This window comes from Engystomops pustulosus, chromosome 4, assembly GCF_040894005.1.
Source record: "Engystomops pustulosus chromosome 4, aEngPut4.maternal, whole genome shotgun sequence".
Lineage (NCBI taxonomy): Eukaryota > Metazoa > Chordata > Amphibia > Anura > Leptodactylidae > Engystomops > Engystomops pustulosus.
The window spans coordinates 221,448,575-221,473,530 of record NC_092414.1 but is presented as its reverse complement, the minus strand read 5'-3'; the positions used below and the strand labels follow the sequence as shown (position 1 = coordinate 221,473,530).

Here is a 24,956-nt window from a genome sequence, read left to right as displayed (position 1 = left end):
AGTAGGGAGTGCACTGGCCAGAGGACATCAGTAGTCTCTCCATGGTTCTGCTGGGATCCGCTCCACTCTTCCCCCAGTCTCTTTCACTGTTCTGTGAAAGGTTTTCCAAAGGTTTTCTCTTGGGTTTAGATCAGGACTCTGAGCGGGGGCCATTTCATTTGTTTTAATGCTTTCTGTTTCAAGGTTCTTCTCTATCCTCTTTGCTGTTTAACAGGGGGCATTGTATGTAATGAAAATTGCTGCTGATTAAGTGTTGGAGTATACCTGGGAAAGGGAGTGGGTTCGCACAGAGCTATGTATGCGCCCTCTTCCGTGTAGTGGGATAGATTGACAAAAGACAAAAAAGGACTACGAGCGCTCTCCTAGTGCATTAAACGATGTAAAACTTAGAAAGAATTCTTTCTTTATAGTTGGACTCTCACCTGATATAATTGGTCAAGAAGCATGTATAATCAATCTTTCGAGAATCCTGGCAGCTCTTCCACAATCAGGTCCCGTCTTCTGTGTTCCAGGGTCACCGGTGGACGGTATCCAAGATGAAGGAAATTACTGCTGGTATTCCAATCTTGTTGGAAACATAAATCTTACATTGAGTTGTTCAGTATAAATACATGTACACCGGAAAGTTTTCCGGTGTACATGTATTTATACTGAACAACACAATGTAAGATTTATGTTTTTTGCCTGAAGAAGGTTCTAGTACAGAACCGAAACGCGTCGCGATTTTTATTCATGTTTTATTCATTTTTATGAAATAAAGCACGAAATTAATTTTAAGATCGGAACTCCGAGATATCCTTTTTTTGGGCGCTATAACCAACAAGCTTGGAATACCAGCAGTAATTTCCTTCATCATGCTGATTAAGTGTAGAACACAAGGAAGGAGCAATGTGTTGCAGAAGAAGGATCTGATATACACTTGTATGCACTCTGCCATGTAGCTGTTTGTGAAGTATAACTCTCACTGCATTAAACATTCCCCAAACCATGACACTTCCTCCACCAACTTTCACTTCTTTACACACTTTCTTCTCTGTCCCCTCAACAAGCTCCTTAGCATAAGTGAGTCCAACTTTTAATCCCTTTCTCTAAAAATAGATTTGGTCACTAAAGAGTGGGATTTCAGTCCAAATGCCCTTAAACATGGAGACACTGTATGATGGGAGGGATACTTACCCTGTTCAGAGCTTAGCTTGTAAATATTCCAGACACAGTGTTAAAATGATTACCCATGAAAATTCTCTGCATTATCCTGTCCTCTCTTGTATCTGTCTTTCAGGGCCAACCAGCCTTCTTCAATAAATTTGTGATTTTGTAAATACAAAATATTATACAAATTACAAATTTGGAACTACCAAGTTCTTTGGCTATGGCTGAAAGGGTCACACCTTTGGCATTCATCTAGACAACCTATGCCAGGGGGTTTCATTCACTTTGGATCAGCACAATATTTTTGCAAAGTCCATAAGAACTGGAAAGTTAGGTGCCGGTTTGTCAGATAATTAACCCCTTATCAACGAGGCTTGTATTCAGCTAATTGATAAGGCTTGATTATTAGAATGTGTGACATGCTTCACGATGATTGGTCATAACGTCAGAAAGCTTTAACATTTGCAGGTGATTTTAAGAATGTTTTCTCGTGACACATTGGGGCATATTTACTTACCCGGTCCAGTCGCGATCCAGCGGTGCGTTCTCCGATGAGGATTTGGGTCTGGCGGGATTCACTAAGGTTCATGCGCCCGATATCCACCAGGTGTCGCTGCTGCGCCGAGGTCCGCCGGAGTTCACCTTCTTCGTCCCGGTGCATGTGAGTGCTGATCTTGCAACACAAAGTCTTTTTTAAATAGTTTTTTCCAAATCCGTCAGGTTGTCCGACGGCCACGTCCCCACGTCTCGTGAAAGCCAGCGCCTATGCGCCAAAATCCAATCACGTGCGACAAAATCCCGGAGCAATTCATCGCAAATTGGAAATCGTTGGAAAACCCAACGAAAGTGCACAATTCGGACCCTTACTAAATGAGTTCCATTGATCTTCATGTTAGTTGTAAAAGTTTAAGAAGTTTTACATTTCGTTCTTTATAAAAATTAAAATTTGGCAAAAGTTTGGAAAAATTCTTCACTTTTAAAGTTTTAAATGTTCTGCTTTTCAGGCAGATCATCAGACCACCCAAACAGCTGGAATACACACATTTCTGAATTGTATGTTCTTCTATTGTGAACATGCCCTTAGATAATATCAATATGACGGCTGTCACTGAATTTATCATGTTGGGATTTCAAGCTGGTAAGAATGTAAAAATTGTATTGTTTATTCTCCTTCTTTTAATTTTCTGTTTTACAATTTTGATTAATTTCTTGATCATCGCCCTGGTGTCCACCAGCAGGAACCTCCACACTCCCATGTACTTCTTCATCTCACAGCTGTCCATCAGTGACATCTTATTGACCTCAGTTATTGTCCCCAAGATGCTTCATGTTCTACTCCATCAGAGAGGAACCATTGCGTTTAGTGACTGTATGACTCAATTGTATTTCTTTGCTTCTCTGGAAGCATCTGAATGTCTTCTCCTGGGAGTGATGTCCTATGACAGATATGTGGCCATCTGTAACCCCCTCCGGTATAACTCAATCATGACCCATAGATGGTGTGTGATATTGGCCGTTACCTCCTGGTTGGTTGGCTTTTGCATTATTTTTACCATCATCTTATCAACATTTATGTTAAACTTTTGTGGACCAAACATTATTGATCACTTCTTCTGTGACTTCATTCCTATACTAGAACTTTCCTGTTCAGATCCATACATTGTTCGGATGGAAGTCTCTTTATTGGGCTTACTTTTAATTTTAATCCCATTAATAATAGTTATATTTTCATATACCAAAATTATAATCACCATCTTAAGGATCCCATCGAGCACCGGGAGACAGAAAGCCTTCTCCACCTGTAGCTCGCACCTCATTGTGGTCTCCATATTCTTCTGGTCTCTATTCAGTGTTTATGTTTTGCCAACAACTGACAAAACTTTAAGTATCAGTAAGATCCTGTCCCTGCTCTATACTGTGTTCACTCCTCTGATCAACCCCATCATCTACAGCCTCAAGAATAATGATATAAAGAAGGCTTTACATGACTGTGTGCATAGGAATGTCAGGTGATGGGGGCACAAAGTTTTGTATTTTTTCTGCTCCATAAGACTTGTGTACAGAAAGTATTTTAAAAATTGAATAACTGTTTTTTTTTTAACAAAAACATTTATTTACCGGACAGCGTGAGAGGGGCGTCTCTGCTATGATCCTGGGTTGGGCATTTAATTAAGAATTGAATAAAAGTTTACTCTGCTGCGACACAATTTATAATAATTTTTTTTAATTCTTAAAGGACAACTACCATCAGATTCATTGCCCCAAACTTACTTGCTCGAGGGGATGACCTTTTTTTTATCAGTGTACTTGTTAAAAACATTTCATTAAAATATTCCAATGACCCGGAGTCGCTCCTAGCTACGCCACTGAGTTCCTCTCAGCTCCCCCGTACCTATATATGCATGCTCCTTACATGTTCAGTACAGCCTTGGTCCTCCTTTTATAATGGAAGAAAAACCTACAATGGTCACAGAAATAACTTGAATCAGACAAAGATAACTCATGACACAGATGTGGACAGAAATGGTGGCTCTCCTGAAAAAAAATTAAATATAGAGACATTTTAAATTGTGGTGTCCCCTAATTATCATCACAGACAGAGATGTTTTTTTTTTTTTTTATTCGATTAGCCGAGTTTGCCGAATTTTCAGACGAAATTCGATTCGACCAGATTCGAATCATGGTGAATCACATTAAAAAACAGGCATTTCCTTGCTGCAGAGAGCCTGTATGGTGGTGTAGAACATTGTGCCATGCTTAAATATGCATATGGAGCATGGTTTGGTCTTCAAACAATGCTGTGTTTTAGTATGACACGCACATGACAGCCGCCACTCTTAGAATCGCTTCACTCTTCACTTCCATGTGCACTTACAGGGGCCAACTTCACCAAACAAACGAAGCGGGAACACAACCTGACAAGGCAATGTCTGTGCTAGCTTAAAGGACCGAGCTGAGGGCCAAGATCTCACTAAAACATCACAGAGTGCACTCTTTTTACACTGACATCAGATGATTCCCTAGATTACTACAGAACCTGTTCTGTTAAACGCGGATACATGTGGAAAACCCCCCAAAAGAGTGCAGAGGGTGCTGGCAGTAATTCTGCATTGACGTCGCTGATCATTTTTCCCTTCATTTCATCCGTCAGTGTCCGCTTTCAATAGGTCAATAATCCGTCAGTATTGCTAAAGCCAAAAACAAACAGGAGTGGATCCAAAACAGAGATGAGCAGTAAATGGGATATTTGCATGTCCTCTGTGTTCTGTATCCACTCCTGCTTTTAGATATCAATCCTGAGGCTTTTCATTCCTTCTGGCAGATGAAATAAAGGGGAAAACCAAACATAGTGGCAACGTCATAGAGTGCTGGAGGGTGAAAACAGCATTATGGAAATCACAAGGTGTTCCAGGGAGACAGCGGTCAGTTGGCAGCAGCATGAGTAGGCTGCAGAGTGGCACATTGACAAGTTATGCAAGTGGCAGCAACATGGTAGGCCACAGAGTGGCACATTGACAAAGTGTGGAGGTGGCAGCAGCAGCATCATGAGGTTAGAGAGTGGAACAATGGCAAATTCTGGTGGTGGCAGCAACATGGTCGGCCACAGTGTGGCATAATGACAGAGTGTGGAGGTGGTGGCAGCAGCAGGAGATCTGAGAGTGGCACGATGACAAATCCTGGAGGTGGCAGTATGGTAGGCCACAGAGTGACACAACAACAAAGTGTGGAGGTGGCAGCAGCAGCAGCAGGTGGTCAGAGAGTGGCACAATCATAGAATGTGCAGGTGGGCACCGGCAGCATCATGAGGCCAGAGAGTGGCACAATGACATATTCTGGAGGTGGCAGCAACATGGTAGGCCACATTGTGCCACAATGACAGAGTGTGGAGGTGCAGCAGCAGCAGGAGGTCAGAAAGTGGTACAATGAGTGTGGAGGTGGCAACTATGTGGATTTGACACGGATTTCTTGATATCAACTAATGCAGGGGTCCCCAAACTTTTTACGTAGGGGGCCGTTCACTGTCCCCCTCAGACCGTTGGAGGGCCAGACTAAGGTTTAAAAATAAATATCAGTACATGTGACCGCATCCATAATACACTGGCCCCCCCCTCAATTAATTATTTAATATACTGCACCCCCTTAAGAACTATTTTAAATATTGGCCCAATTAATGAATTAATTGGGACAATTAATTATTAAATATACTGGGACCCCTCTCCATTAATTATTGAATATGCCTCCCCCCATTAATTACTAGACTGCCCCTCATAATTAATTATTTCCTATACCCCCACCATTAATTATTTCCTATGCTGCCCCCCACCATTAATTATTTCCTATGCTGCCCCCACCATTAATTATTTCCTATACTGCCCCTCACCATTAATTATTTCCTATACTGCCCCCACCATTAATTATTTCCTATGCTGCCCCTCATAATTAATTATTTCCCATACTGCCTCCCACCATTAATTATTTCCTATGCTGCCCCTCATAATTATTTCCTATACTGCCCCTCATAATTAATTATTTCCTATACTGCCCCTCATAATTAATTATTTCATATGCTTCCCCCCCAACCATTAATTTTTTCCTATACTGCCCCTCATAATTAATTATTTCCTAAGCTGCCCCTCATAATTAATTATTTCCTATGCTGCCCCCAACCATTAATTATTTCCTATACTGCCCCTCATAATTAATTATTTCCTAAGCTGCCCCTCATAACTAACCATTGGCCCCCGGCCACCACAATCTTTTTACTGCCCTTTTTAATTAAAAATAAAAACCCTGTACTCACCTAAGTCTCCCGCGGCACGTTTTCTAATTTCTTGTCGCGTCCAGGCAGGAAAGGGTGCGCGGCCGCGTGATGACGTCATCGCGCGGCCGTGCATCTAATTTCAAAGAGCGATGTGCGCCGGGGTTGTATTCCGGCCACATCGCTCCAGTAATAGTGCTCGAGCGCCCGTTTCCGGCCGCATCGAGCACTATACAGTGACGGGCAGGAGCTTCCTGTCCGGATGGACGGAGGCTCCTGCCCGACTGTCGCAGGCCACGGGGGCCCGGCGCTGGCGCGGCAAGCGTCGGGGGCCGGATCGAAAGCGGGCCATAGTTTGGGGAACCCTGAACTAAAGCAACAAAAAAGAATTGAAATTTGGGGAATACAGAACCCAAAAAACTGACACCCTGGACTTTGAGCAAAAATCTTTCAATTAACTATGTGGATTATTGTGTCCTATTGTATCTGGCCTTTCATATGTTTTATGGCCCAAGGCATCAGAGGATTTTCACCAGCGCCTGGATTTATTTCTATGTTTATAAATGCCCTCCTAGGAATTTACACTGTCCGTGTTTTTTCTTATTTGTTTTTATATGCCCTTTTTTAATGTTTTTTTAATTGTATGTTTTGATGTATTCAATAGGAATTTAATAAAGATGTGACACTATTTTGAATAAGCTTACATGTGTGCTCTCTTATCGATGTCTAAAAGGGAATTGTTTAACTATGTGGATTTGACACGGATTACTTGATTTCAACTTTAGCAACAAAAAAAAAAAAAAAAATTAAATTTGGGAAATACAGAACCCCAAAAACTGACACCCTGGACTTTGAGAAAAAAATCACTCCATCAGCTACTGAGTACAAGCAGCTAGACGCTAGAGACATTACATGCAGTGTGAAATGATGTGATTGCAAATGGCCATCTGTTTTTTAGGGCTGTGACATCACATAAGCCTGCCGGTCGCTGATTAGCTTACAGGTCTGCACATGTGATCGAGGGTGTTCCTTTCTTCTTCCCAGAGTTCTCTGTCCCATGTAACATTTTGTTCTCAAAGTTTTTCTGAAATTCTAAATAAACTCCACTTTCTTAGAATCGATTTGCCCATCTCTCCTATAAACCCTTTTTTTTTTAAAAAATGTGGCCTCTTCTTAGATTTCTATTTTGAAATCTTACGTTATGTTCACTAGATCCCTTGTAGATATGTAGATAAAGAAGCAATATTCGCTTGAGAAGGAAAAAAGCAGGAACATAAAGAGCAAGAGGGGGAAGAGTTTTCCGTACAGCAGGATGACACCCAGAGAAACCCATGCACATCACTGGATATTGACTGGGGCGATGCAGAAGATGAGGCTCCTCCCACTAAGGACAACATGTCTTGTCCTCTGGGCAGCCTGACTTACATACCTTAATACATGCTGTGGTCACAAGTGCTGATTACTGGGTGGTAACCCTGCTGGATCTACGCTAAAATGATGGTGTAGCATCCTTCATCATTCCACCTCTAAAGCGTAGGAGATAAATGAGGGAATGTGCACTTTGGTGGAGGCACGACTGGTGCAGTTTCCATCTGCCATTGAGATCTGGCAGGGCAAAGCCTAGAAGGAAGAATTTCCAAAGCATCAGAGGCATCAGCACAAACTGGGGCGGGAGAATTAGTATGGCCACAATATGGAACAACATGTTCAATTCTTCTCAACTTCTACCATCATTGGATACAACATGTCCTTCCATGAGGAGGACTGTGACTCGCATGCTGGAAAATTATCTGTCCACAAGTCCACATGTTCAGCACAGCTGGAATGTCATCACTGACTGCTGAGGAAATTCTGCTGTGTGGGATGTGTGAAAAATTGCTCATAAGGAAGCTCAGATTCTGGATCTAAATGAGGAAGTTTCAAGGCTGCGGGCAATTGACAACATGGAGCGATGTTTGCTGCTACTGGAGCACAAACTCTCTGGGGAAGATGGGTGTGGGGAGGGAAGTATGGAGGTGCAGAGTGAGGGGGCAGCTAGTTGGGTAACATGTAGAAGGCGGGGAAGAGGGAAGAGTTGTAGGGAGTATAGTCCTGATCTGGTGCACCCCAATAAGTTTGCCAGGCTGGTGGATGAGGGGGATATCAGCTCTGGGGTAGCAATGCTGCAGCAAGATATGGTCTCTAGCAACCAGGGGACTGTCTGCTCCAGCAAGAAGGTTAATGGGAGCACAGGCAAGGTCAGACAGGTGCTGGTAGTGGGAGATTCTATTATTAGGGGAACACACAGGGCAATCTGTCACAAAGACCGTGCATACCGAACAGTGTGTTGTTTGCCGGGTGCTCGGGTTCGGCATGATGCGGATCGGGTTGACAGATTACTGGGAGGGGCTGGTGAGGACCCAGCGGTCATGGTCCACATTGGCACTAATGACAAAGTAACAGGTAGGTGGAAGGTCCTTAAAAATGATTTCAGGGATTTAGGCCATAAGCTCAGGGCAAGGACCTCAAAGGTAGTTTTCTCCGAAATACTACCTGTACAACGCGCCAGGGGAACCAAATCAGTCCCTATAATCCACGACAAATCATATGCGCCTCTCTAACTATACAACTCAGAAAACACCAAAAAGAACCAGAGCTGCAGAAACACTTTTTTGATAAAATTAATATCCTTTATTGAAACTAAATACAAATATTATACATATGTGTCCCTCAAAGGGGAAAATCCAATACAGTGTATAGGGGACACAAGTAGCCCCAGATGAAAATAGGGCAGCACAGAAGACCAGTGGCCACCTTTATTAGCCCAGGGTCAGAAAAATATGTCAACAATATTAACAATAGTCAGTCAAAAGGTAAGACCAGTAGGGGTAAAGTGGCAGTAATGCAGTGAAAAGAATAATAAATAAACCGGAGGTACCTTCCAGCATCTAAAAATTCATTTTCCTATACCACACTTACCTGCAAACATGATGAAGGACTGACGCTGGGCAATCAAAAGGAGGCCAGAGGTACACCCCGATGCACGTTTCGCACTGATGCTTCATCTTTTTGGTATTTTCTGTGCCACACACCACACCAGAAAGGCAGCGGGAGATCATGGAGGTAGATAAGGGGCTCAGAAGTTGGTGGGCTTTTGGTTCATGGAGAACTGGGCTGACTTTGCTGTTGGCTGCAGGCTCTACAGTAGGGATGGGCTGCACCTCAATGGGAAGGGTGCAGGTGTTTGGGGGGAAAAAATGGCTAGAAGGTTGGAGGAGTGTTTAAACTAGAGACCTGGGGGAGGGCAACTGCACTTGTGCAGGGCAAATAGACAGTGTACATAGAGAGCTGGGAAGAGTCATAGTCCATGGGAGAGGAAGGGGGGCTGGAATGAGATTGGGGAATAAGAACAAAAGGAATACGGACAGGGAAAACCATATAAAGTGCATGTACACAAATGCCAGAAGCCTCACAAACAAAATGGAGGAACTGGAACTCTTGATGTTGGAGGGAAATCTGATATAGATATCAGCGAAACATGGCTGGACAGTAGCTATGACTGGGCTATTACCAAAGATAGTTATAGTCTTTTTAGAAAGGATTGTATAAATAAAAAAGGGTGAGGGGTTTGTTTATATGTGAAATCTTGCCTCAAGCCTGTCCTGCGAGATGACATCGGTGCCGCAAATGCAAATGTGGAGTTCCTATGGGTGGAGATAAGGGGAGGGAAAAAGAATAATAAAATATTACTAGGGGTTTGTTATAAGGCTCCAAATATAACGAAGGCAGCAGAGGAAATGCTGATAAGTGAAATGGATGCGGCTTCAAAGCGCAGGGAAGGACTAATGCATTGAATAGAAATAGCAAAAAATAATAGTAGCAAAAATAGTAAAAAAAAGTACTAGCAGTAAATAGTAAAAAATAATAGTAGCAACAACTAGTATATCCAGGACAGTCAGTAACCACGAGTTATTTGTAAGGTAAAAAGCTTACTCACAGTCCCGATTATATCTCATCGTTCCAGTAGTAGTGCATGGTCCAAAAACCTTAGAACACATTGCTGGATTATCCAACAAGATTGTATTGAATGACATCTCTTCTCCAACAGTTATTGCAGCAAAAATTTTGCAAGATATAAGTATTAGTTCATACAACAAACATAATTTTGTTTATGCTTTTTTATTGCAAATTTATTGAAATGTATTTATTTATTTTTAAAGAAAGCCAATGTGGTAACTAGTCTAGTAAGGAGAGCAATAAGCAAGAAAGATAAGGCATTTAAGGTGCTAAAAAACGAAGGTAGCGATGAGTCATTACAGAATTATAGCGAGAGAAATACATCCGGTAAAAAACAGATAAATTCCCGCAAAAATAGACACTGAGAGAAATATTGCCATGTAAAGCAAAACTAATCCCAAATTATTGTTCAAGTATATAAATGATACGAAACTAAAAACGGAGTGTGGGCCCTCTGAGGAGTAATGATCATGATGGAAGGAGATGATGAAAGGGCCAATCTACTGAATGTCACCTTCTCGACTGTCTTTACCCAGGAAAATCACCTGGTGTAAGACACGATAACGAATTATGTAAATTCTCTTTTGAATGTGAAAAATTTGACAAAGGAAGAGGAGCTGCGCCGGCTCAAAACCACCAAGATAGATAAATCACCAGCCAGATGGCATACACCCCCCGGTTCTACATGAACTATGTACCGTGATAGAGAGACCGTTATTTTTAATATTTGAAGATTCCTTGAGGACTGGTTCTGTTCCACCCGACTGGTGCAAAGCAAATGTGGTACCAATATACAAAAAAGGATCAAAAAGCAATCCTGGAAACTACAGACCTGTGAGTCTAACTTCTGTTGTGGGAAAAATATTTGAGGGGTTTGTTAGAGATGCTATCCTGGAGTATCTCACTGTGCATAACCTTGTAACCCAGCATCAGCATGTGTTTATGAGAGATATGTCCTGTCAGACTAACCACAGTTTGTACGAGGTAGTATATTTCAGACTGGACCTGGAGGACGGAGGATGTGGATGTGGATGTTGTATATCTGGACTTTTCAAAGGCATTTGACTCTGTGCCGCATAAAAGGTTGGTACATAAAATGAGACTGCTGGGAATAGGAGAAAATCTGTGTATTTGGCTTAGTGATAGAAAACAGAGTTGTCATTAATGGCACATTCTCAGATTGGGTTGATGCTACCAGTGGAGGACACAGGGGTCAGTATTGGGGCCACTTCTTTTAAATATTTTTATTAATGATCTTGTAGTGGGTTTACACAGTCAAGTTTCAATATTTGCAGATAATACTAAGCTGTGTAAAGTAATAAATACTGAGGTAGATAGTTTAGCATTAAAGAGGGATTTGTGGAAGCTTGAGGAGTGGGCAGAGAAATGGTTGATGAGGTTTAATGTAGATAAATGTAAAGTTATGCACTTTTTCTATGGAATCAAAAAGGATAATTATGTTGTAAACAGTCAATTACTTGGTAAAACTGGGGGTCAAAAATACTTGTATTGGGGGTATTGTTGGATGGTAAACTTAATTTTAGTAACCAGAGCCAGGCAGCTGCTGCTAAAGCAAATAAAATTATGGGATGTATCAATAGAGGAATAGATTCTCATGATAAAGACTTAGTTTTGCCCTGGTCAGACCAAACATGGAATATTGTGTACAGTTTTGGGCACCAGTGTATAAAATGGATTTAGTAGAGCTAGAACGGGCGCAGAGGAGAGCAACCAAGATTATTAGGGAAATTGGGGATTAGAATACAATGATTTATTACAAAATTTGGGATTATTTAGTTAAGAAAAAAGATGGCTGAGGGGAGACTTCATTACAATGTACAAATACCTGAATGGGCAGCACAAGGATCTCTCAAAAGATATTCTTATACCTCGGCCTGTGAGCAGTAGCAGCTTCATCAGCAGCAGCTTAAGTTTAATGAGCAGTTCCCTTCACCCGTTTAGTAAGGAGGGCAGCAGCCACCGGCAGCAAAAGCAGGACATAGAGCAGACCCAGCAGGTTGTGGCCTACTTGCACAGCACTCTACCAACCCAGGTAGAGGATCCCCTGGACTACTGGGCAGCCAAACTTGATGTGTGGCCGCAACTTGCAGAGTTTCCATTAGAGAATCTGTTCTGCCCGGCCAGTAGTGTGGCATCAAAGCAGGTGTTCAGTGCAGCAGGGGCCATTGTTACCCCAAGGCTAGCCCGCTTGTAATGTGGAGAGACTGACCTTTGTCAAGATGAATCAGGCGTGGATTGGCCAGGATTTCAACAGACCAATGCTTTATGCATCAGATTAGATTAGCCATGATGCCTGCCCCAAATGTTGAGAATTGAGTCTGGATTCTAATTACCTGCCTCAGCCACTATTCTGATGCTGCCACCTGCCTGATGCCACACAACTCCTGCCACACATCTGCTGCCAGTTGCTCCATCTGCCTCTTACCATCTTTACCAGGGACTGGAATTGTCACCCACCTCCGCCACTTTCTGACCTCCTGCTGCGGCTGGCACCTCTACACTCTGTCTTTATGCCACTCTGTGGCCTACCATGTTGCTGCTACCTCCAGAATATGTCATTTTGCCACTCTCTGACCTCCTTCTGCTGCGGCCACCTCCACACTCTGTCATTGTGGAACACTGCCCACCCCAGGATCATAGCAGAGACGTCCCTCTCACGCTGTCTCTATGCCCAGACATGGTGTTATTCTTATTTGGGTTTTCTAGTTCCGGTAGATAAATGTTTTTGTTTTAAAAAAAAGTTGTACAATTTCTAAAATAGTTTCTATACACATGTTTTATGGAGAAGAAAAAATACAAAACTTATGCCCCCATCACCTGACATTCCTATGCACCCTGTCATGTAAAGCCTTCTTTATATCATTATTCTTGAGGCTGTAGATGATGGGGTTGATCAGAGGAGTGAACACAGTATAGAGCAGGGACAGGATCTTACTGATACTTAAGGTTTTGTCTTTTGTTGGCAAAACATAAACACCGAATAGAGACCAGTAGAAAATGGAGACCACAATGAGGTGGGAGCTACAGGTGGAGAAGGCTTTCTGTCTCCCGGTACTGGATGGGATCCTTAAGATGGTGACAATAATTTTGGAATATGAAAATATAATTATTGTTAACGGGATTGAAATTAAAAGTAAGCCAAAGAAACAGACTTCCATTCGAACAATGTGTGGGTCTGAACAGGAAAGTTCTATTATTGGAATGAAGTCACAGAAGAAGTGATCAATAATGTTTGGTCCACAAAAGTTTAATGACAATGTTGATAAGATGATGATAAAAATAATGCAAAAACCACCCAACCAGGAGGTGATGGCCAATATCTCACAACATTTACGGGTCATAATGGAGTTATACCGGAGGGGGTTACAGATGGCCACATATCTGTCATAGGACATCACTGTGAGGAGAAGACATTCAAAGGCTTCGGAAGAACCAAACAAATACATTTGAGTCATACAGTCACTAAACGCTATGGTTCCTCTCTGATGGAGTAGAACATGAAACATCTTGGGGACAATAACTGAGGTCAGTAAGATGTCACTGATGGAAAGTTGTGCGATGAAGAAATACATGGGAGTGTGGAGGTTCCTGCTGGTGGACACCAGGGCAATGATCAAGAAATTCAGCAAATTTGTAAAACAGTAAATTAAAAGAAGGAGAATAAACATTATAATTCTTACATTGTGATTGGCTTCAAATCCTAACATGATAAATTCTGTGACAACCGTTGTATTGATCTTCTCTAAGGTCATGTTCACAATGGAAGAACATACAATTCAGAAATGTTTGTTTTCCAGCTATTTGGTGTGGTCTGATGATCTGCCTGGAAAACAGAACATTGCAAATTTTGAAAATTAAGAATTTTTCAGAACTTTTGTCATTTTTTCTTCAGAACGAAATGTAAAACTTAATAATCTTTTACAACTAACATGAAGTACAATGTGTCACGAGTAAACATTCTCAAAATCACCTGCATATGTGAAAGCTTTCTAACGTTGTAACCAATTACCGTGACACATATCACACATTTTAAAAATCAAGCCCAAAAAAATTCCTCGGCGATAAGGGGCTAATTATCTGACAAACCCTCTGTCACCGGCATATACCTTTCCAATTATTATTGACTTTGCAAAAATGTTGTGCCAATCCAAAGTAACTGAAACCGTCCGGCACAGGTTGTCTAGATGAAGGCCAAAGGTATGGACCTTTTTGAGATGGCCAAAGAAGTTGGTGGTTCCAAATTTGTAATTTGTATAATATTTTGTATTTACAAAATCACAAATTAATTGAAGAAGGCTGGTTGGCCCTGAAAGACAGATGAAAGAGAGGGCAGGATAATGCAGACAATTTCCATGGGTAATCATTTTACCACTTTGTCTGGAATTTCTCACCAGCTCAGCTCTGAACAGGGTAAGGATCTGTCCCGCCATACAGTATCTCCATGTTTAAGAGCATTTGGACTGAAATCCCACTCTTTAGTGACCAAATCTATTTTTATAGGAAGGGATTAAAAGACTGGACTCACCTTTGCAAAGGAGCTTGTCGAGGAGACAGAGAAGAAAGTGTGTAAAGAAGTGAAAGTTGGTGGAGGAAGTGTCATGGTTTGGGGAATGTTTAATGCAGCGAGAGTTGTACTTCACAAACAGCTACATGGCAGAGTGCATACAAGTGTATATCAGATCCTTCTTCTACAACACATGGTTCCTTCCTTGTGTTCTACACTTAATCAGCAGCAATTTTCATTACATACAATGCCCCCTGTGACACAGCAAAGAGGATAGAGAAGAACCTTGAAACAGAAAGCATAAAAACAAATGAAATGGCCCCCGCTCAGAGTCCTGATCTAAGCCAAAGAGAAAACCTTTGAAAAATCAGTCACAGAACGGTGGAAGAGACTGGAGGAAGAGTGGAGCGGATCCCAGCAGAACCATGGAGAGACTACTGATGTCCTCTGGCCAGTGCACTCCCTACTGATTAATATCAGTGCACTCCCTACTGATTAGTGACTGGTGGAACCTTCAGAAAATCTCCTTTCTTTGTGCTGCAGTTATTGCTGTTCTCTCATGATGACCATCACTTTATTTTTTACAATATAAAGGTTTATGTTGATACTTTGGTTATTTTGTAAAACCCTGTTCTAGTGACCTGGTGACCCCTTACAAAAAGTCCATCAAATATTGAACAATGGAGATTACATTATTTATGGCAAAATCAAGGGATCAGACATTGTTCTCCGAATGTGATCTCCAGTGTATATATCATTAGTATATATAATAATAATACAATACACATAAGCTACATAATACAACAAATACTTTAAACTAAGTTAAAAATGTCATCAGTGTAAACTTACAGATAGTAGTCACACCCTGCATAACACATCTACTGCATAACACAATACTATAGTACTTGGCTTACAGCACAGGACTTACTGTACCTCACTTGGAATATATTATACATAATACAGTAAACACGTGGGATGTATAAGATGCTGCTATCTAGTCCCCCCCCATACAGGACACATATAGTGACACCTACTACACCTGGAGGCTTCATGTCCTCATTCCCGGGGCCTCTCTCCTGTCCTGAGGAGTCCTGGATCTCATCACGGAGCAGAAAGTGTCAGTATTAGGATATTCCATGTAAGAAGGTCCATGGTGTCAGACACATGATACTGATCCAGAGCCCCGGCGCTGCCCCTATATATACACACATACATATATACACAGACTGATAGGTCTCATCACATCTCAGCAGCTTCTCTCATCTACATCTATTTCTAGACTCTTCTTCCCCAGACTCAGTGATGTCACTTCTGAAAAGTTCCACAGGAAAAGTAACACTTTCTGTCTGATAAGTTTCATCCACATTCTGTAAGTTCTGACAACTTCTTCTGTATATGTATAATATATGTGTATAATATATGTGTATAATGTATGTGTATAATATATATGTATAATATACACTCACCGGCCACTTTATTAGGTACACCTGTCCAACTGCTCCTTAACACTTAATGTCTAATCAGCCAATCACATGGCGGCAACTCAGTGCATTTAGGCATTTAGGCATGTAGACATGGTCAAGACAATCTCCTGCAGTTCAAACCGAGCATCAGTATGGGGAAGAAAGGTGATTTGAGTACCTTTGGCATGGTTGTTGGTGCCAGAAGGGCTGGTCTGAGTATGATCTACTGGGGTTTACAGAGAATGGACCAAAAAAGAAAAAACATCCAGTGAGCGGCAGTTCTGTGGGCGGAAATGCCTTGTTGATGCCAGAGGTCAGAGGAGAATGGGCAGACTGGTTCGAGCTGATTGAAAGGCAACAGTGACTCAAATCGCCACCAGTTACAACCCGTTACAATCTCTGAACGCACAGTACGTCGAACTTTGAGGCAGATGGGCTACAGCAGCAGAAGACCACACCGGGTGCCACTCCTTTCAGCTAAGAACAGGAAACTGAGGCTACAATTTGCACAAGCTCATCAAAATTGGACAGTAGAAGATTGGAAAAATGTTGCCTGGTCTGATGAGTCTCGATTTCTGCTGCGACATTCGGATGGTAGGGTCAGAATTTGGCGTCAACAACATGAAAGCATGGATCCATCCTGCCTTGTATCAGCGGCTCAGGCTGGTGGTGCTGGTGTCATGGATCCATCCTGCCTTGTATCAACGGTTCAGGCTGGTGGTGGTGGTGTCATGGTGTGGGGATTATTTTCTTGGCACTCTTTGGGCCCCTTGGTACCAATTGAGCATCGTTGCAACACCACAGCCTACCTGAGTTTTGTTGCTGACCATGTCCATCCCTTTATGACCACAATGTACACAACATCTGATGGCTACTTTCAGCAGGATAATGCGCCATGTCATAAAGCTGGAAGCATCTCAGACTGGTTTCTTGAACATGACAATGAGGTCACTGTACTCAAATGGCTCCACAGTCACCAGATCTCAATCCAATAGAGCATCTTTGGGATGTGGTGGAACGGGAGATTCGCAACATGGATGTGCAGCCGACAAATCTGCGGCAACTGTGTGATGCCATCATGTCAATATGGACCAAAATCTCTGAGGAATGCTTCCAGCACCTTGTTGAATCTATGCCACGAAGAATTGAGGCAGTTCTGAAGGCAAAAGGGGGTTCAACCCGTTACTAGCATGGTGTACCTAATAAAGTGGCCGGTGAGTGTATGTGTATACTGTATGTGTATAATATATGTTGTGAGAAAATTCTAAAATTTCAGTTTCACGGTGGAGCACAGAGCCGGGAAACTACAGGGAAATGCAGATGCCTTGTCCCGAACGCATTGCTTAATGTCAGGAGTTCTCCCCGGTGGGTCTGAACTGAGGTGGAGGGTATGTGAGAAAGTAAGAGGTGTTGTGTGGGAAAACCGCTATCTGTCTTACAGGCAGATAAAATGCCGGTGATAAAAGCCCTGGATTTGTCTGCAGTAACTCAAGGGTTAATGCAGACATATAGTAAGCAGGAATAGTCTGTTTGGTCTATGCTGGCCTAGCTAACATTGACACATTGGTAATGTCCGTACTGGGCCTGCTTATTATGGAGTAAGGGTAGGCTGGTAGTGGGACTTCTATTCCATCCGTATGGGGACTTCTATTCCATTTTGTATGGCCGACAGGTGGTTTCCAGGCCTCGTCAGAGCCTGATTTAGTCTGCAGGCCAGAAGCAGTAGGAGAAGCACTACCTGGAGAGCGGAAGGCTAAGACTGAGTTCACACAGCAAAGGTAACTGAGCGCCTCCTGTACTACTGCTGGCCAAGAGCGTGTGCCAGACAGCCTGGTACCCGTATAGCTAGGTCCTGATATTGTATTAGGCAGTGCCTAGCTGGGCAGGGTTTATTTTGTTGCTTTATATGTGCCAAAACCAAGGCTGAATTTATGTTGTTTTTGAAGTGTGAATAAAACACTTTATTTGGACTTTAACTTTGCATGTGTCCCTGCTTCCTGCACTACTACCAGGCATCTACCTGAGCAATTCCCCACACATGGTGGATTGGAGCAGTGAAGTACACACTAGTTGCATGTCCTGGATGTTGACAGCGCTGGAGCTGCAAGCCACAGCCATGGAAGAGTTAATAAGCAGGTTGTCCAGTCCAATATGCAGCAGCAGCAGGCCAACTTGCAGCAGCAAGAAAGGCATGAGAGGACAATTGCTGAGCAGCAACAAGCCAACTTTCAGCAGCAGGAAACAAACAGATTGTTGCTCCAGCAGGTGACAGCCCTGGCAGCTGCTCAGCAAAGGACTGTCCCAGTGATAACTTTGAAAGACCCCAGGGAAGAGGTCCATAAAGCCATGACAAAGATGACTGTAATGGACGATGTGGAGGCCTATCTGACAGGATTTGAGAGGGTGGCCACTCGTGAGAGGTTGCCACAGCAATACTGGTCAGAGGTGTTGGCCCCATTCCTCGTCGCTGATCCCCAGCAGGCATACTATGATCTGAGCGAGGAGGATGTCCGGGACTACCCCAATGTAAAGGCAGAGATCTTGGCTCAACTAGGAGTTGATCTGCATCAAAGAGTGCACAACTGGAGTTACCAGGAGGCGCCACCACCGAGGGGACAGATGCACTAACTAATTCCCTTGTTCCGTAAGTGGCTCCAGCCGGAGACATCAACCCCAGCCCAGATTGTGAAGAAAGTTGTTTTGGACCGTTTCCTGAGGGCCTTGCCGGTTGAGATCCAACAATGGGTGGGAGATGAGGACCTGTCTGATGCCGGGGCACTGGTGGGGTTGGTGGAGAGATTTTTTGCTACCCAGTCCCTAAAAAAGGGAGCCCCTTATACCAGGGCGGGCCTTAAGGCACAGAAGGTCTTGTCACCCATGAGTCCTCAGGCCAAGACAACTTCTCATGTCTGGGATGTACCCCAGGGGAGATGGAGGGGGGAGGCTCCCACCTGTTGGACCTGCCATGAGCCAGGTCATTGCAGCCCATTGCCCCAATTCCTCAGAGCCAAAGGACTGCAGTTATACCAGAGGGGACTCTCCCTATACTGCCCCTGTCTACACAGCTACTAGCCCTGACTCTGCTGATGAGCACCACCTGTACCTGGTAACTGTGGCAGGGCATCCAGCGTTGGCCCTACTGGACTCAGGCAGTTGGGTGACCTTGATTAATGGGTCCCTCATAGACCCCAAGACAGTCACAGGGCAAACAATTGGTGTCCTGTGCATCCATGGTGATGTAAAGGACTACCCTATTACAGTTATTAACTTCCAGACCTCTTGTGGATAGACACTACATGAGGCCGCGGTTGTCATGAACTTGCCCCATGACCTTATCTTGGGACGGGACTTCCCCATGTTCTGGACTTTATGGCGGGGAAAACAAGAGTTGGGTAGACATTCTCCTGTGTCATCTGGTCAGGTCTCAGAACCCGAGCCTGATGACCCAGACTCTGGGGTTCCTGCTGTAGGGGTGGTCACCACAGAAGAAGAGGGAAGTGTTATGTCTCGCCTAGATTTTATGGCAAGCGAAACTGAGGAGGTAGTGACAGGGCCACAGTTGTCAGATCTGGAGGTGTCCCATGACAACTTTGGTACTGCACAACTCCAGGACCCCACTCTGGTCTGCGCCAGAGAAAACGTAGTCAAGATTAATGGAGTACCTCAACACCCAGGTACAGAAGAGTTGTTTCCTAGAATTATGGTTAATCAAGAATTGTTGTACCGAGTTCATCAGGTGCACAGTGAAACCCGGGAGCAGTTAATGGTACCTCAGCCATATCGTCAGATGGTATTAGACCTTGCCCATAAGCATGTGATGGGAGGGCACCTAGGTACCACAAAAAGACTGGAACACATCTTGCAGCATTTTTATTGGCCGGAGTGTACAATAGTGTAAAAAGGTATTGTGAAACTTGCCCTGAGTGTCAATTGCATGCTCCCATGGTACACTTTCGAAGTCCATTGGTACCTCTGCCCATTATTGAGGTACCTTTTGAAAGGGTCGCTATGGATTTGGTGGGTCCGCTGGTTAAATCCGCTTGGGACATCAGCATATCTTGGTAGTCATGGACTATGCTACCCGATAACCTGAGGCCACCCCACTATGGCACACCTCTGCGAAACTAATTGCTAAGGAATTGTTTGCCATGTTTTGCTGGGTGGGACTGCCCATTGAGATCCTCAAAGATCAGGGGACCCCTTTTATGTCAAAGGTAACCAAGGAACTATGTTGGCTCTTTAATATTAAACAGTTACGCACCTCTGTGTACCATCCTTAGACGGATGGATTGGTAGAACGGTTTAACAAAACTCTAAAGAGTATGCTATAAAAGGTAGTGAACAGGGATGTGAAGGACTGGGATGTACTGTTGCCTTATTTAATGTTCGCCATCTGAGAAGTCCCACAAACCTCTACTGGGTTTTCACCGTTTGAGTTAGTGTATGGCAGACATCCTAGGGGTCTCCTGGACATAGCCAAGGAGACATGGAACAAGAGCCCACCCCCCATAAGAGCCCACCCTCTCAGATATGCAGGACAGGGTGGCAACCGTCATGCCCACCATCAAAGAACATATGGAGGAGGCACAAAGAACCCAAAGCCGGGTTTATAACAGGTCAGCAAAAGTAAGGACCTTTAATCCCAGTGATCGTGTGTTGGTGCTGTAGAAAGTAAGTTTCTCGCTAAATGGCAAGGACCGTATGAGGTGCTAGAGAAGGTAGGAGAGGTCAATTGCAGGATACGTCAGCCCGGATGGAGAAAACCCGAGCAGACTTATCATGTAAATCTGTTAAAGGCCTGGAAAGACAGAGAGAGTCTGCATACAGAGATGGTTCTGACACCCTCACAGGCGGCAGATAAGCCAGTGCCGGATGCACAAGTGCGAATAGCCGATACCCTTACCAAAGGGCAGCAGCGAGAGGCTTGAGAGTTTGTAGTAAGGAATACAGATGTGTTCTCAGAGTTGCCTGGTTACACATCTGTAATTAAACATGATATTGTCACTGACCCAGGAGTAAAGGTAAGATCAAAGCCGTACCGAGTCCCTGAGGCTCGTAAATAACCCATATCAGAGGAAGTTCAGAAGATGCTGAAGCTAGGGGTTATTGAGGAGTCCAAAAGTGAGTGGGCCAGTCCAATTGTTCTAATCCCCAAACCTGATGGGACGTTTGCAAGGATTTTAGAAAATTGAATGAGGTGTCTAATTCGATGCCTATCCCATGCCACGGGTTGACGAGCTTATTGAGAGACTAGGGGGAGCTCGGTACTTCACCACCCTAAAGGCTATTGGCAGGTAACCCTGACAGATAGGGCTAAAGAAAAGACAGCCTTTATCAACTCTGAGGGCCTTTTTCACTATGTTGTGTTATCGTTCGGGCTTCTTGGGCCCCCCACCACCTTCCAACGGTTAATGGACATAGTGTTAAAGCCACATAGGAGATACGCAAGGTATCTCAAGGGTTAATGCAGACATATAGTAAGCAGGAATAGTCAGTTTGGTCTATGTTGGCCTAGCTAACATGGACACATTGGTAATGTCCGTACTGGGCCTGCTTATTATGGAGTAGGGGTAGGCTGGTAGTGGGACTCCAACTCCACCCGGCTTTGGTCCTGGGCTTTTGTATAGCCCACTGGTGTGGTTCCCAGGCCTCTTTAGAGCCTGATTTAATCTGAAGGCCAGAAGCAAGAGGAGAGGCATTACCTGGAGAGCTGAAGGCTAAAACTGAGTTCACACAGCCAAGGTAACTGAGCGCCTCCTGTACTACTGCTGGCCAAGAGCGTTTGCCAGGCAGCCTGGTACCCGTATAGCTAGGTCCTGATATTGTATTAGGCAGTGCCTAGCCGGACAGGGTTTATTTTGTTGCTTTATATGTGCCAAAACCAAGGCTGAATTTATGATGTTTTTGAAGTGTGAATAAAACACTTTATTTGGACTTTAACTCTGCATGTGTCCCTGCTTCCTGCACTACTACCAGGCATCTACCTGAGCAATTTCCCACAATGTATATACGGTATGTGTATAATATATGTGTATACTGTATTTGTATAACATGTCTATACTGTGTGTCTCTTCCTGCTGCTTCCAGGGTAAAGAACTGGGAAGTCCTGTGTAGATTCCATTGTTACTTTACCATATTCAGTGCAGCCAAAATTGGTGACAATTTGAGAGATTGCGCCAGGTTATGCACATGACTGCTCAGTGATTCTATGTGATCTACTGTATTTATTAGCAGAATGTGATTAAGACCAAGACTATATTATCCTAATTCCTCATTTACATGACATATCAATGCACTGTGCACTTTACTGATCCGATCTTACTTTGTATATTTGAGTGGATGTATATGTAATGGCCTGGAGTAGGGGTTATTACTAAGTTCTACCAGGTAATTCTGTTGGAGTGGACACCAAAAACCTGATTAATCAGTGAGATGTATAAGCGTGTAACATATACACCACCTACTGCCCAATGGGGTTATCTGTTATCTACTGTTTTCTGCAATTTAAGATTTGATTTCTTTCATGTCACCTGTTGGTGTCGGCTGTTACTATTGGCTGGTTCCTCAGAAGATTCTTCCCTGCCCTGGGTTCTGCATCTTTCTGGTGATTAGATAAGGGATAGGAGACAGAATGATTTGTATTACTGTAGATAGAGGAGCCAGGAAGTCTCCCAGCATCTCCGGGCCTGCAGACTGCTGATTCAGGGCTGACGAGAGGAGGATTTGCACTTAAAGTCAATCATGGGTAACCAGCATTTACCTGCCATCAGTATGATCCTGCTGCTGTACCTACTGTTGAATAAAGCAACTGTGAGTTAGAACTTTACCATTGCCCATTGTTTGCCTAGTTAGACGCATAAAAATCACAGGTCTCCCCATATAATATTAGGCCATTGCCAACCGTGAGTGTCTCCATTTTTCTTGCTGCTCTCTTGCCAACCCTGACCGGTTAAGAGAGGGCTCATAAGCCGGGAGGAGCTGCCATGACACTCATCTAGGCCTCGCCATCCAGACACTCACGTCCTGGACTACTGTGAGCCTCCTTACTCTGATGGACCCTGTTGGGATTGCTGCGAGTAGTGCTACAAACTCAATGGGCCTCATTTACTAAGGGTCGCGCTGCTCACTTTTGTTGGACTGTTCACCATTTTCAGGGATTACACGGCTTGTAAAGGTATTTACAGTGTCTGCTCTGGGATTTTGGCGCACGCAATCCTTTTGTGGCGCAGTTGCGTTGCTTCCATGCAACACATATCGGGGGGTGGCCGTCAGACTGTCTGACTGATTCGGAGTCAGCGTGGGATTTAACTTTCAAATTGTGTCGCAAACCCAAGCACTTAGATGCACTACTAAAAAGATGGTGAACTCTGTGGGACCTGAGCGGGGAGACGACACATGCAGGATATCGGGCGCAGGATCTTAGTGACTCCCCGCACAGCGTATTATACACAGACAATGCACTTACATGCACCAGGAAGAAGAAGGTGAACTCCAGGGACCTGAGCGGGGAAGCGACACATGCAGGATATCGGGCGCACGATCTTAGTGACTCCCCACACAGCACATTATACATGGACAATGCACTTACATGCACCAGGAAGAAGAAGGTGAACTCCGGGGACCTGAGCGGGGAAGCGACACATGCAGGATATCGGGCGCACAATCTTAGTGACTCCCCGCACAGTGCATTATACCTGGACAATACACTTACATGCACCAGGAAGAAGAAGGTAAACTCCGGGGACCTGAGTAGGGAAGTGACACATGCAGGATATCGGGAGCACGAGCTACGTGAATCGTGGCAAAGTGCATTATACACGGACAATGCTCTTTCAGTGAACTCCAGCAGCCTGGTAAGTAAATGTGCCGCAGTATCTACTTCTATGCCTTCTACTGGACTGTGAATAAGAATATGTCTTCCTTATTCACTGTGTGCTGGTAATCAGCACCAGAGACTCTGTAGGTTACCAAGAGCAACTGGCAAGAAAGGTCTCGCCTCATCCAAGCAACAGAGGAGTCACTCTGCCGAAAGGGAACAAGCACGGTTCAATGCAGTTTCAACTGGTCTGTCAGTAAAAAAAAAATATTTGCATACTCCTTCTGCTTCAAACCTACTCAAAAATATCACTGCCTCCACCTATACGTTACTCATCAACAAATTCTGCTAAGAAGCTAATAGGGCCTACTCTTATAAATGCATCATTAATGGCATTACCCAAAATACAAACTATGGATATACTAGTTAGCTATAAGATTCCAAAACACATTATCCCAAATATCCCAGGTCCTGGACTACAAGTAGAGATTTATTAAGTGTTTAAAATTAAAACACAAATGTGCAGTGCAGAGATAAAAAATCCAGTTCTCAGATAAAAAAATGAAAAAAATATAAAGAATACACAAACAATACAGATATAAATAGATATAAAATAAAAGCATAAACGAATAGCGTTACTAATGAAAAGTACAAGTGACCAGGCAGCCTTTCCTGATGGTTTGGAATCCGCACAAACTGACAAAGGGATTTCTTTGGCTCCATAATTTAACCTCAGAGGGTTTTTCCTCCCTCCCCCTGGATTGTGATGTCACTAAAAGGGGGCTGTCTGTATGTTAATGTGGCTGATCCTACCTCTCACTGAAGTACATTTTTGACACTTAACCATTCAAAGGAAAATGTCATGAACATAGAATTGCCCCAATCACTTGGGTACCCTATGACCTTTTACCCCGTACCACAGATCCACAGTTTATGCCCAGCATTGTAGATGTCCAGTAGGGTCCTGGGGGTCCATTTACTCAAAATTCATGAAGATATTAGGGCTAACCCCCTGACCTTACCATGTTAATGTTTGTTCTTTTGTTCGCAGTTTCATTCCAAAAATGTAGGACAGAACCCCCTACAAAGGAGTCTTACTCCAAACCTTTGTGCACAATGGAGTACATTTACTTACCTGCTGGAGTTCACCGACAATGCATTGTCCAACCATAATGCACTGTGCCGCGATTCACCGATATCCTGCATGTGTCGCTTCCCCACTCCGGGATAACAGAGTTCACCATCTTT

General features: G+C 43.6%; 1 protein-coding gene across 1 annotated transcript; it reads left to right on the top strand.

Moving 5' to 3' along the window:
- Nucleotides 1-2,223: 2,223 nt before the first annotated feature.
- On the top strand, nucleotides 2,224-3,162 carry LOC140128704 (olfactory receptor 10A7-like). The gene has a single exon (XM_072150403.1). The coding sequence runs from the start codon at nucleotides 2,224-2,226 to the stop codon at nucleotides 3,160-3,162; it is 939 nt and encodes a 312-aa protein (XP_072006504.1).
- The last annotated feature ends 21,794 nt before the right edge of the window (nucleotides 3,163-24,956 follow it).